The sequence below is a fragment of the Mauremys reevesii genome, linkage group 5, assembly GCF_016161935.1.
Source record: "Mauremys reevesii isolate NIE-2019 linkage group 5, ASM1616193v1, whole genome shotgun sequence".
Taxonomy (NCBI): Eukaryota; Metazoa; Chordata; order Testudines; family Geoemydidae; genus Mauremys; species Mauremys reevesii.
In genome coordinates, this window is record NC_052627.1 from 135025332 (window position 1) to 135039380 (window position 14049).

A 14049-nucleotide genomic window follows, 5' to 3' on the forward strand; every position below is an offset into this window, starting at 1 on the left:
CACCAAAGACAGAAGTTGTGTTTTCTGTCTTTGCTGTTCTCCCCTTTTGTGCGTGTTTGTCTTGACTTGTGTTCTAGGAAACGGGATTAGACTTTAACAATATCTACAGCCCATCTCAACTCACTTCTCTTTCTCCCAAAAAGGGCAGTTAATACCATCTAAGGGACTGTCCAACAAATGGGTTTTCCTTATAAAATCCCTCTACAGCTAAAGGAAAAGGGAATAAGTCTTGTGGTTAAAAGAAAAGCCTTATTTAATACTTTACTTGAACTAGTTTTACTTCTTATAGACTAACAGACGTTCTGCAGCATGAGCTTTTCTTCAGATGCTTTGCTCTTCTTTTCTGAAATAAGGTGCCACAGGATTCTTTGTGCTTTTTTAGATGTTTTACTTCTTTTTCCATATCTTTAACAAATGGTTTAAAAGATTTTTAATGGCGTGTTTGCCCTGGTTGCTAAGCAGGCTGAGGTCTCTGTATACCAAACCGAGAACCTTGTTTAACACTGTTAAATATTGGACAGCGGCATGGTCATGTTAACACCTCTGACACTTTGGACCCATATAGTCCATCAAAATTAATACAACAGTGCGTCTTGTGTGAAATGTCTATCGGTTCACCGGTACAGATAAACACACATACAATGATGACCACAAAAAATGGAGGTGACTATGCAGGTTTCTTTGACATCCATTGAAATGAATGGGATGCTTGGTACTTTTCAGCAGCATGGCTGTGTTTAGGGACCTGATGAGGAAAAACTGTACTCTAATGGTGTCCTATTAGCCATTTGGCGGGAGCACACTTTCTGTGAAAGCAGCAAAGAGTTCCGTGGCACCTTATAGACTAACAAACGTATTGGAGCATGAGCTTTCGTGGAGGAATACCCACTTTGTTGGATGCATTCACCCACGAAAGCTCATGCTCCAATACGTTTGTTAGTCTGGATCTGTAAAAGTGGCACCTTATAGATTAACATGGCTACCCCTCTGATATTTGACTTTCTATGAACTAGCTGAAACAGGAGCCTCCCCTGTGTGGCAAGAAACTTTATTCGTTCCCAATATCACTCCATTTTTCAGCATGGCCCAAATAACTGTCTTCAGCACTTCTGGACCTCTGTGTTCTTACCTGTCACCAATTCCTTTGCTAACACTGGATTCTACCGAGGATGCTCTCTATCAACCAGTTTTGCTGTGTGTGGCATTTACCTCCAGCTGATTCCTGCTTTTAGCTTCTAGCAACTAAACTGTGCTTTGTTTTATATGTTCTAATCCACTGTATTTAGGCCATGTAGTTAATCCCTGTTCTTTTTCTTTGCGCATACATCCTCGTATCCCAGCACCTTCCTGCAGAATCTCAGGCAACCAAAAGATATGAAGCTTTGCTTGATTTGTTATTTATTCTCTCGAAACGCATTGCAGACCTCCACACCACCTGCAGTGCTCCTCATCCTCCTCTTTACTGCTCCTTCAAGACTCCTCTCCAGTGAACTTTTCTCCTCCAAACTCATTCACCTTAACTTGACCCCCTAAGAGTTCTTTCCACCCTAACCCTAATCATCATCATCATCATCACTAATAAATGTATTCTACTGCACCCAAAGTGGGAGATGTTTGTCTCACACACATAAGAGGGCAGCGAGTGCTAGTAACAATGCGGTGGGATTAGAGAGAGAGGAAAGTTAGTGCACATGATTATTTTAGGTTACATGCACATCTCGATTTTTTTGATGAATGTGTGTAAGTGTATGGTACACACTAAGGCATATCGTGTATGTAGGTGTCCAAAATGTGTATCGATTATGCGTGTGTTCCTTTTTTCTGTGTAAATTTTTGCCCCCATCCCTTTCTGGAAGTATCCCAATCTGATTCTTATTCATGTTGAGCCATCCACAATATGCATCTCCTGCTGAATTAGCCCTTTGTACATAAATAGATACAATATACATGTTCATCCTATGCTTGACACTGCTCACCAGTGGAAATCCATTCCTTGCCCAGGATCTTGTAGAGAAAGCCATAGACCTTTTCAGCACTATGGAAGCTGAGAATAACTCCATAGCACGCAACTTTCTTGCTGGTGGAAACTGTTCCTTCATACATCTTGATCTCCTTTTCCTATCCTCCCTGGGGTCTTCGTTCTGTATGCAGATGAGCCCTGTCACCATCTGTCCTTCAAATTCCTATCCATCCCCAAGTCCTTTAGTCTTCTTACTCAGTCTGGCGTTTCCCTTGATGGAACTCCCTTGGGGGAGTAGCATTGTATGTCAATAATGAGGTAAACTGTAATGAAATAACTAGTAATGGAATGGATAATACGGAGTCTGTTTGGGCAATGCTCACATTAGGGAAGAAAACTACTAGAGCCTCCCCTGGGATAGTGATTGGGGTGTGCTATAGACCACCGGGATCTAGCCTGGATATGGATAGAGAACTCTTTAATGATTTTAAGGAGGTAAATACTAATAGGAACTGTATGATCAGGGGAGACTTTAACTTCCCGGATATAGATTGGGGAACAAATGCTAGTAATAATAATAGGGCTCAGCTTTTCCTAGACGTGATAGCTGATGAATTCCTTCATCAAGTAGTAGCTGAACCAACGAGGGGGGATGCCATTTTAGATTTGGTTTTGGTGAGTAGTGAGGACCTTGTTGAGGAAATGGTTGTAGGGGACAACCTTGGCTCAAGTGATCATGAGCTAATGCGGTTCAAAATAAATGGAAGGATAAACAAAATTGCATCTGAGACTAAGGTTTACGATTTCAAAAAGGCTAACTTTACTAAATTAAGGCGACTAGTTAGGGAAGTGGATTGGACTAACATATTTAGGGATCTAAAGGCGGAAGACGCCTGGGATTATTTCAGGTTGAAGTTGCAGGAGCTGTCAGAGGCCTGTATCCCGAGAAAGGGAAAACGGTCCTTAGGTAGCAGTTTTAGACCAAGCTGGATGAGCAAGCGTCTCAGAGGGGTGATTAAGAAAAAACAGAAAGCGTACAAGGAGTGGAAGATGGGAGGGATCAGCAAAGAAACCTACCTTATTGAGGTCAGAGGGTGTAGGGATGCTGTGAGAAAGGCCAAAAGTCGGGTAGAGATGGACCTTGCGAAGGGAATTAAAACCAATAGTAAAAGGTTTTTTAGCCATATAAATAGGAAGAAAACCAAGAAAGAAGAAGTGGGACCGCTTAAAACTGTAAACGGAGTGGAGATTAAGGATAATCTAGGCATGGCACAGTATCTAAACAAATATTTTGCCTCGGTCTTTAATGAGGCTAATGAAGGGCTTAGGAATAGTGGCAGAGTGACTGATGGGAATGAAGGTGCGGGGTTGGAAATTACAGTATCCGAGGTAGAAGCCAAACTTGAACAGCTTAACGGTAGTAAATCGGGCGGCCCAGATAATCTTCATCCTAGAATATTAAAGGAATTGGCGAGTGAAATTGCAAGCCCGTTAGCGATAATTTTTAACGAATCTCTAAACTCGGGGGTTGTACCGTTTGACTGGAGATTAGCTAATATAGTTCCTATTTTCAAGAAGGGGAAATAAGTGACCCGGTAACTACAGGCCTGTTAGTTTAACATCTGTAGTATGTAAAGTCATGGAAAAAATATTAAAGGAGAGAGTAGTTATGGACCTTGAGGTCAATGGCAATTGGGACAAATTACAACATGGTTTTACGAAAGGTAGATCGTGCCAAACCAACCTGATCTCCTTCTTTGAGAAAGTAACAGATTTTTTAGACAAGGGAAATGCGGTGGATCTAATATATCTTGATTTCAGTAAGGCGTTTGATACGGTACCGCATGAAGAATTACTGGTTAAATTGGAAAAGATGGGGATCGAAATGAAAATCCAGAGGTGGATAAGGAACTGGTTAAAGGGGAGACTGCAGCGGTCGTATTGAAAGGGTGATCTGTCGGGTTGGAGGAGGTTACCAGTGGAGTTCCTCAAGGTTCGGTTTTGGGTCCGATCTTATTCAATCTATTTATCACTGACCTTGGAACCAAAAGTAGGAGTGGGCTGATAAATTTTACGGATGACACGAAGTTGGGAGGTATTGCCAATTCGGAGAAGGATCAGGATATCCTCCAGGGAGATTGGATGACCTTGTAAACTGGAGTATTAGTAATAAGATGAAATTCAATAGTGAGAAGTCTAAGGTCATGCATTTAGGGATGACTAACAGGAAGTTTAGTTATAAGCTGGGGACGCACCAGTTGGAAGTAACAGAAGAGGAGAAGGACCTCGGAGTCCTGGTTGATCGCAGGATGACTATGAGTTGGCAATGTGATGTGGCCGTTAAAAAAGCTAATGCGGTCTTGGGATGCATTAGGCGAGGTATTTCTAGTAGAGATAAGGAGGTGCTAGTCCCGTTATACAAGGCGTTGGTGAGACCTCATTTGGAGTACTGTGTGCAGTTTTGGTCTCCCATGTTTAAGAAGGATGAATTCAAACTGGAACGGGTACAAAGAAGGGCCACTAGAATGATCCGAGGAATGGAAAGCCTGTCCTATGAAAGGAGACTTGAGGAGCTCGGTTTGTTTTCCTTAACCAAAAGAAGGTTGAGAGGAGATATGATTGCTCTCTTTAAATATATCAGAGGGATCAATACCAGGGAGAGAGAGGAATTATTTCAGCTCAGTACTAATGTGGACACGAGAACAAATGGATATAAATTGGCAGTCGGGAAGTTTAGGCTTGAAATTAGACGAAGGTTTCTAACCATCAGGGGAGTGAAATTCTGGAACAGCCTACCGAGGGAAACAGTGGGGGCGAAGGACCTCTCTGGCTTTAAGATTAAGCTTGATAAGTTTATGGAGGATAGGATAACGTGATTTGATAGGATAACGTGATTTAGTCAATAGGTCAATAACGTGCGACCACTGGTAATTAGTACCGAGGGTCAATGTTGGGATATTGAAAGTCTTTTTCCTGAGTGTCTGGCTGGAGAGTCTTGCCCGCATGCTCGGGGTTCAGCTGATCGCCATATTTGGGGTCGGGAAGGAATTTTCCTCCAGGGTAGATTGGCAGTGGCCCTGGAGGTTTTTCGCCTTCCTCCGCAGCATGGGGCAGGGGTCACTTGCTGGAGGATTATCTGCTACTTGAAGTCTTTAAATCAGGATTTGGGGACTTCAACAGCTGAGTCAAGGGAGAGAATTATTTCAGGAGTGGGTGGGTCAGCTTTTGTGGCCTGCATCTTGCGGGAGGTCAGACTAGATGATCATAATGGTCCCTTCTGATCTTAAGTTCTATGATTCTATGAACTTATGGCTGTGTATTTGCTCTCTTCACTCAACTCCTCTTCCCAATTCTGTTCAAAATCTCACTGTCACCCACCTCTGTATACATACATTTGAGCACACCTGCATCTTAGTTCTCTCCGTTTGCCCTTCACTCCCGTGTTCTCTTTCCTATATCTCAAGTTCCACCCTTTCTGCTGTTCAGCTATGCTCCACCACTGTTACAACTCTCAGACTCAATCGCTGTTATACATCCCAGCTCTGGAGCACTGTGAAGTCTGGGGCTCTCATTAGATACTTTACAGGGTTGCCGTCCGGGCTGCAATGTCTAATTTTTATTCGTCCCTCATTTCCAGATGTGCCGATTATCCTAATGTCCTCTCACATATTGTTAACACCTACCAAGCTAGCCCTCCCCTCCTGCTCTTTCCCCAGATAGATAGGAGGAGCTTGTTTCTCTCCTGCCACCCAAGATTTCCCTAATTTGTTTCTTCCAACTCCTCCCTACCGAGTCTTTTTCCTGCTCTTTCTGTTTCCTTACTGTTCAGTGACTTTCATAATATCAAATTGATTTAAAAACCCTTGTCCCCTTCTACCATTATTTGGTCCAGACTCATTGTAGCATCTAGGATTAAATCTTCTCTGTATGAAGTTTCATAATCCCATAATAGGGTGTGGGGGGGAGGCCTCAGGCAGCCACAGTTCAAAACCTACCTTGATGCCACCCCTTTGCCTGCAACAGACTCTCAGCTGTTATAGTCCAAGCCCCCCTCTCTCTCTCTCCAAAGGTCTGCTGCAAACCCACCTCCTCCACTAGTCCTACCAACAATGTCTGTGTATAGAAGAGTAATAAAGTATATGTGTCAGCTTTGCAAAACTCTTCTGAGCATTTACGAGCCCATGCAGAAAATGTGCTTCTATAATTATCATCTTGACATGGGGCAAAAATATTGCAGAGCATGGGCAAGTGGGAAGGTAGGATTTTGCGTGTGTGTGTGTGTAAAATACATAATACACATGATATAATATCAGAAAAAATGTGTGTGTATATAGATAGTGTGTGTATATAAAATTCAGCTACTACAGTGACAAAAGAGGCAGAGAGAGAGTGTGTGTGTGTGTGTAAAAACCAGAACTTGATGGTTTGGAATAAACGTTTAATTGGCACGAGTTTGGGATAACTGCATTATTCACAAGTAGTGAAACCATGTGCAAATTATGCAGATTACAGTAAATGAGTGCTAACAAAATCTTTGTACCACCTGTCCACACCATCATTCTGAAGATGGGACACGTATCATGCAAAAACCTTGTCCCTAAATTAGTGAATTTGGGAATAAAGAAGCCAGCTGTGTTTACTCCTAACTACACACAATGTATTAGAATCTCTCTGTACTTGTATACTTGCATGTATAGCTGTGTACAGTAAATGAAAAGAGATTCCGAAATTCTGTATCATTAATTTACAATGGGTGCCTTTTTTCCTTGTGTGTTTGAACTCTTTATTCTTTGTTCATTGCTTAGCAGTTCCTTGATTCTTTCATTGGAGAAGCCTTTTGGAAAAGAGGCTGGAGTCCCTCTGTAACCTGCCCTGGCTGGCCCTAGCTGTAGCCCTTGCAAAGACATTACTTCTTTGGCCTGAACACAAGCCGCTCAAACCTTTAGCCTGGCTAAATGCTTTGTACAAACAGCCGCATACAGATCTGCTCTATTCTCTTGTGATTTTCTGCTCAAGGGGCCGTGTGGTAGGTGGCTTGCTCTATCTCGCCGCTCGCCTTGGTAGTGAAGAAAGTACAATAAACGAATCTGACAGTGCCGAGGCCACCACTGTGCTGGGTCGTTCTGAGAAAACTGTACTGAAACCTGATTGAGGAGATTAAAACCAAGAACTGGCTGTGTCTCTCCTTGAAAGCTCTGTTCCTTTTTAAAAGGACTTTGTCCATTTCCTTTCCCCAGATAAGTTTGTGGCATTGGTATGTAAAACGTGAACTATGAGTACAGAGAGTGCTGCAGTACTTTGTAATAATAATGTGGTGAAACACCCCATTCATTCCTGTTCCAATCCCTTGAAGTCAGTGTGCACATTGCATCGTATAAGCAAGATCTGTGATCTCATTTGTACTGTAATACATGTAATATAATAATGATCTCATCGCCTGTTTCACTCCTTGGATGTATTATTCATGCAGTACATGCCTCCACCAGTTTTTTGAGGAGTTACCGTTTGAGCCACTCTGCACTACAGAATTTGCTGAGTTAGTGTATGTTTAATACAGAGGTGCTGTAACATGGGTTACTCTTCCCTGCACAGGATGGACCATACTTTATTACAGCTGTTTATTAAAGTGTGCGACACCCCACTACAGACAGGGTTGTAACATGGTTCCTCAACATAACTAGAGCAGAGCTAATAACTAGACACATGTAATGAATGGGATGGATTTTACCTTGAATTGTCCCTAAACAGATCACAAGATTTGGGAATATATTGCTTATCTGGAGACATTCAAGAATATCATCAGCAGATCTTTTGCAAACAAATTGTCATGAATATTTGAAAGCCGAATTTGCACAAATTGGGAATCTTACAGTTGAGTTTAGAATTCTAAATTAGTTTCTAGCAGCTGTTAGACACTTGAATTTACAAACTGGCTTTTTTCAAAAAAAAAAATAATTATTTCTGATATTTCTCCCAATGTTCACTCGGCTATAGATATAACAGGATTTGGCCACATCCATAGAAGCAAGAATCTACTCCTGGCCCTCTCAAAACACTCCTTTGTTACAACACAGTGCCCCAGTGCAGTAAACCTATAGACAGGCCCCTTAAATACACCATCTCAGTGATAATATTTTTCGTGCATTCTTGGGAAGCCAGAAGGCTTTTTCCTGCATTTAAAATGTGTGTGGTGTTCAGATAGTATATGCTCAAAGTTAAAGGCTTAATATTGGGTTTTTGTATTATGTGAACGTGCCCAGATGCTTTAGGGATGGGCATGTGACAGAAAATTGCCTCTTGCAGAGCACCGGCATGAGACCTCTAAATTACCGAAGTCCCTCTTAGGGCGTGGACTGTCCCGTGAGCACATGGGTGAAATTGAGTCTGTTAAATAAGTTTATACAAAATGCACAGTAAAATGAATATAAATGGTTTAATGAAATTTAAAACTAATTCGATGAAAATAGTTTGTCACTTTAAATTTCAACTTTCCCCTGGACTGTTTGCAGCCCGGACATTGCAGCCCAGTGTGCTATACCTGGAGAATTGACTCGAAACTGAGCAGCCTAGTTTAGCTGTACAATCTCCATGATGTGCAAATGCAAATCAAAACCAAACTTGTCAAACATACAGGCCTAAATTTAGGCCTTGTGCCCATATTTAGGGACCATCAGAGATGGACCTTTCTTTGCCAAACATCTTGAATGGTGAAATTTAAATTAGATTTTTTTTTTAATTCTTTGTTAAATTAAGTTTCTGTTAGTAGCACAGGTGTGGAATTTTGGTTTTGAAAACCTGTTTATTAATCTGACTGCCTCTGAGTTCTGTAACAAAAACCACCTTGCTGCAATTTTCCAAATATTCTATTCCTTTATTGTACTACAGTGAGAGTCCCTTTGGAAATGCCTGGTTGAGAGGTTAGTCAGAATGCCAGTTTAGACTGTTTTGGTATTTTAAAATATTAAAAAGTAAAACTACGGACATTTGAAAATTGTCACTTTAAAAAGGACCTGGCAGCCAATCTCCAAATTGCAGGTTGTGCCTCCTCCGACAGTTGAACGAAAAGATTGCGGTGGAGGGGGGACAAATGATCTTAATTGCATGAGAATTTGGAAATAGGACAAATTCTGTGTGGCTCATTAAAGCCAATGGGACTGCTCAAGTGACTGGGCTGCAGGATCAGGGCTGTAAAAATGTGGTTCTTAAATGTATTTTTCCTTCTTGGTATTACTTCAAAGTGAGAAAAATAATGGAAGCAGGCCTCCAGTGAAGGGAATATATGGAGTGAGGTGGCACCATTTAGGGCTTTGTGAGTAACCATATATTATCCCTGGGCATGAAGATAGGAAGTAAAACCTTGGTTTTAGCCTCCTTTACACCCTTCTTGCTCTGTGCAGGCTTCATGCTAGGCTGAGGGCTGCTCCCCTACCTTAAAAAGTCCTGACATGATGAATAACTGTGCTGAAATAGGTGCTAAATCATGGGTGTTGGGATCATTTTATTTAAAAACTGTAGCTTGGAGCATTTTTTCTTCTTCTGTACAGCCGTGGCACAAAGTAAACAGTGTCTCCTGCAAACTGTCCCAGGTTGAGATACTGTAATTCCACAAAAGCAACAACATTCAGCCAGGCAAAAGCATAGGACATACCATTGGCGTATGATATTCCTAGGTGACTTCACAAACCACGTGCACTTAGACATGAGGGAGTAAAGTGAAGTTGGAGATTCAGCCATGATCCTTGTATCTAAGTGAGGTCCTGGTTTTGTATGAAGAGTCGTTCTAATGGTTGGTTTAGTAAACTTGGGCAAGATCAGATGGCCTGAAACAGGCCTTCAACGCAAGTGCTCAGCAAGGAGAAATACGGTTATCAGCCTCTTTGTGAGAATTGTCAACCAAGAGCTGTGAAATGATCCTCTAACCTGAAATCATAATGTATGGTCCCCCGTATTAGTTTTAGACTAAGTTTAACCAATACATTAGAAGAAAAATAAACCACCAGAGTGTAGAATTGGGGCCGGATTACACCAGAAAGGGGCAGACGTGACTTTGGAAGTGTTCTTTGCTATATAAACCAACGTTATTCAGATGTCAAAAGTCCACTTCCAAAATAAAGGAATAGGCCACACAGTGGGGGCAGTTCTTCCCGTTTTGGGTGCTTGTATACGGGCAATAATGTTTCATACCAGAAAATGCAGATAATCTGCTACAGAATAATTAATGGTGCTGCTGGGCATATTTTTTTGATGAATGCTTATGGAACCCTGTGACAGGCGTGAAATTAGAAAATACCTTCAGTGCCCTAAAATATAAATAGCTTTCGGAACTGAAAAGAGTTTCACAGCTGAAGATTTTATTGTGTTGAGAGGAAAAAGTTTTCCACCCCCACCTCCCCTTTCTTCTTTGCAAGTTGTTTGTTCATTCACAAAACAAATACTCTGAAGCCCAGTGCGGCTCATGGGAATAAATTTCAGGTCGAATTAGTACAGTTTCCTTGCTGTCAGGACGGTGGAATTAATGGTGTTTTGATGACACAAATTTTGAAGGGCAAACAAAGAAGCTGAAGGGAGGGAGACATGACTCCTTAGAAGTGCAGTCCTCCTCTCCCCCAGTCTCTCTTGTCTTCCCTGTCATCCGTCTGCCAATCTCCCTGTCCATGGTTAGTTAAAGGCGCTTTTTATCCTCTTTTCTTTCCCACAGAGTTTGCCAGATCCGGGCCAGTGCCTGGGTTCCAAGGGGACACACTGCAGTTGGCCTTCATCGACTTGAGACAAGTAAGTCTTTGTGTTTTTGTTTTTTGTTTTTCTTTTAAGATGTGTGACTGAAGACCATCAGGTCTTAAGGAAAAGGGAGGGGAGGGGAAGCGGCATTGGTGATTCAGGCCAGAGACCTATATTCTCTCCCTTTCTCCCCAGTACTCAAGACCGCCAACTTATTTAGCTATCCAGGGTCCTAGGAGTGGCCGAGGTGAACGAGTTGGTGGTGTAGGGGAAAGGGAGAAAGACATAAGTGACCCCAAGCACTGGGCCCATTGTGCTCTGGTTGGCTTCTGCAGACATGGCAAAAAGATAACTCTGAAACTCTCTGTGCTGACACTAAGCAGGTGTTGCTAACAGAGAGAGCAGTGATGCAGAGACCGCCTGCATGGAGCACTTTTGTTCGCAGATAATGCCCGGAGAAGCGTTTCAGGAGGGCGAAGGAATTTGCATTCTGGGTTGTGTAGGGTGTGTGTGTGTGTGTGTGTCTTTCCCCCCCCCCCCCCCAGCTCCCTCTTTTGCAGACATTCCCCAGCCATGAATGACAAAGTGGCTGTTTATGAAGATGGGTACAAAAGGCTCCGCCCATTGATGCCTACCTCACAAGGGATCCCATTATAGCCATGTTGACCATAGCAGGTACTAAGGCATCCCTAGAGCTTGGCAAGCCAGTTTAGGGAAAAGGGCCATTCTAGCGAGTCATTTGTTATGGTAGAAATGGGCATTATTGATATACCAGGCGGGGGGAAGAAGGGAGCAGGGCCCTGTCATCTCTTGGCACTGAAGATGGATGGGGTTGGATAGAAAGTCTGAATGAAGTAAGACTCGATGACTGATGTTTCTCTCCTATTAAAACAATCTTTTTTGTCTGTTAAACCCCCCCTGCTTTGTCTCTCCTGCCATAATGATGCAGTGCCTCTTGTTTTCAGGGTTGACATAGTTTGCATTCTGAAAACTTTCAGATGCACAGGGTATTTCTTTAATCTGCATAATCCCTTGTATCGATGATCTCCTCACCACTGTGACTCTGATTCATGCCGGAACAGCTTTTAACCCGTAATAGATTGCGAACCCTCTCCGAATCCAATTGATGTGCATTGTAATCTGTCATCCAATGACACTTCTGCAAAGCTACATTAAAGTTTGATGATGATAATAATGAGTCTCCACACACCCACTTACATTTGGAAATTCAGTTCTGCATGGTTTGTTTCCATATCAAACCTGTCCATTCGGTTACATGTATGGTTCATTTGCAATATTGTCTTAAATGCCTCACAGGAAAGAAATGAGTTGTCATTTCCGAATCTCATGCTTTTGCATACATAAGTGTTTCAACACCACATGCGGAGTTGTCAGTAAAGCACACATGACCTTGTGTTTTAGGTAATATAGGGGTGTTGGTTCTTCTCCAAAGAGACGCCGGTGAATGCAGGGATTTTGAAGAGGAACGCTGTGGTTTTTTTCTAAAGAATTACATGCCGTAAAAATGCTTCTCAGATGTTTAACTTACATGAAGCAGTGTATTAACTGGTAGGCCAGTGTACATGTAGTGTTAATATGATTTATAAGGGCAGTATGCACCCAAGTGAATTCAACATGAGCCAGGATACAGCTATACGATGGTCCGCTTGTTGTTTCCTTTCTAGTATTTCTGCTCCTCTGTCAAATACTCTCCTCTACACAAGTTTTCTCTAATTGTATTTGTTTGTAAGTTTCCTGCTACTAAGTGTATTCTGTTCTTTCTCTTCCACTAACTGGTCTTCAGCATTTTTGGTAACTTGCCGAAGATGTAATCTGTGCTGGGGTACAGTAAAGACCTGACTCACCTAGCCTGCCTAGTGGAATCTGCAGTTCAGGACAGGCAACGCCGTATCTTTGAGTGTCGGAGTGATACTGTCTTGATACAAGTAGGGTATTGCTCAGGTAGCACATGGTAATTGACCATTCTGTGTCATTCTAAAACCTCTGGGAAGTACAGATATCATTTGTTCATACAGGGCAGTGCATGACATTTTACATAAATATAAATTCCCTGTCTGCACAGATTTTCACTAATCCTGCAAGGAATTTTCTGCACCCCCTGCACATACATGGAGCCGTGCTGACTTTCTCACCACAGGCAATTTGAAAAAACCTGAACCCTTGTTTTTCTATAAATGTGTGTTTGGGGTGTTCCACAGACACTTTTGCTCTGTCACTGTTCTATCATGTGAAACGGTAGGAACTTGACAGAGCTAAATTTGAAAGTCACCTCTTCAAACCACTTCAGTGGGGTAAGACTTAGACAACTGCTGTCTTTGAGTTTATAACAGCTGTTTTGCTTACCACTTGTCAAACAGCAAACATTTTACTGTGTCCCAAAGCCAGTTGTGGTTGTGGGTTTACGTTGAATGACAATCAAAGGATGTTTCCCTCAAATACAGGGGCGGCTCCAGGCACCAGCACGCCAAGTGCGTGCTTGAGGCAGCATGCCGCGGGGGGCGCTCTGCCGGTCGCCAGAAGGGCGGCAGGCAGCTCCGGTGGACCTCCCGCAGGCGTGCCTGCGGAGGGTCTGCTGGTCCCGCGGCTTCGGTGGAGCATCTGCAGGCACGCCTGCGGGAGGTCCACCGGAGCTGCAGGACCAGCGACCGGCAGAGCGCCCCCTGCGGCGTGCCGCCGTGCTTGGGGCGACGAAATGGCTAGAGCCGCCCCTGCTCAGATATACACTTTCCTCGCCCTCTCCCGCCATATTCCCTAGCTTCCCACGTTACCTGTATAATCATAGGTAGCCTTCCTTGTTTTATGAGTAGCATGAAATAAAAAGTGAAAAGCCGTATTTTTTAAAAAACAATTCATTGGTCATTCATAGACATGGTAAAGTTAATTGGAAGGTTATTTGGTGAAATACATTTATTTCTTTAATGTGGATCTCCAGCTCATCTTTTAATCAGAACTTGGTGGTAAAAGTTGGCTGAAATGAAAGATTTGCGTGTTTAGCCCCATGCCAACGGACACCTTTCGTACTGCGATGCTGTCTGCACCGTCCTTGCAGTCTGCTTCGTGTCGCTCTTGTCAGTTTCATGCTAGGAAGTTATTGCGTTCAAGGCTACGCTCGCCACCCAGCAGCATGAAAGCATGCCCCCAGAACGGGTCATGACAGCTTGACAGTAAGCACAGATTCTCCCATTTTGTCCAAGAAAATGTGTTTCTATTCTCTGCGTAGGGCTTGTTTCATAAACTAGAGGCAGGTTGAAAACAGGCAATTGCATGAGCCTGACACTGAGTGCTTAGATTTAGTCCTGGGCCACACCTGGACGGGGACTGCCCGTCCCACTGAGTGTGCAGCAATATGT

The 14049-nt window shown here is 42.9% G+C and overlaps 1 protein-coding gene across 2 annotated transcripts in view; it reads left to right on the forward strand.

The window, feature by feature from the left end:
* The window catches only part of EXOC6B (exocyst complex component 6B), a 436117-nt gene that overhangs the window by 326288 nt on the left and 95780 nt on the right, over positions 1 to 14049 (forward strand). The window contains exons 20-21 of one of the 2 annotated variants that reach the window (XM_039540502.1): positions 10659 to 10732; positions 11644 to 11821. In XM_039540502.1, coding sequence (XP_039396436.1) covers positions 10659 to 10732; positions 11644 to 11649 — 80 coding nt within the window. In that variant the 3' untranslated portion in view covers positions 11650 to 11821. Of the gene's footprint in view, positions 1 to 10658; positions 10733 to 11643; positions 11822 to 14049 lie in introns of those variants that run through there. The other variant, XM_039540501.1, reaches the window with a different exon arrangement.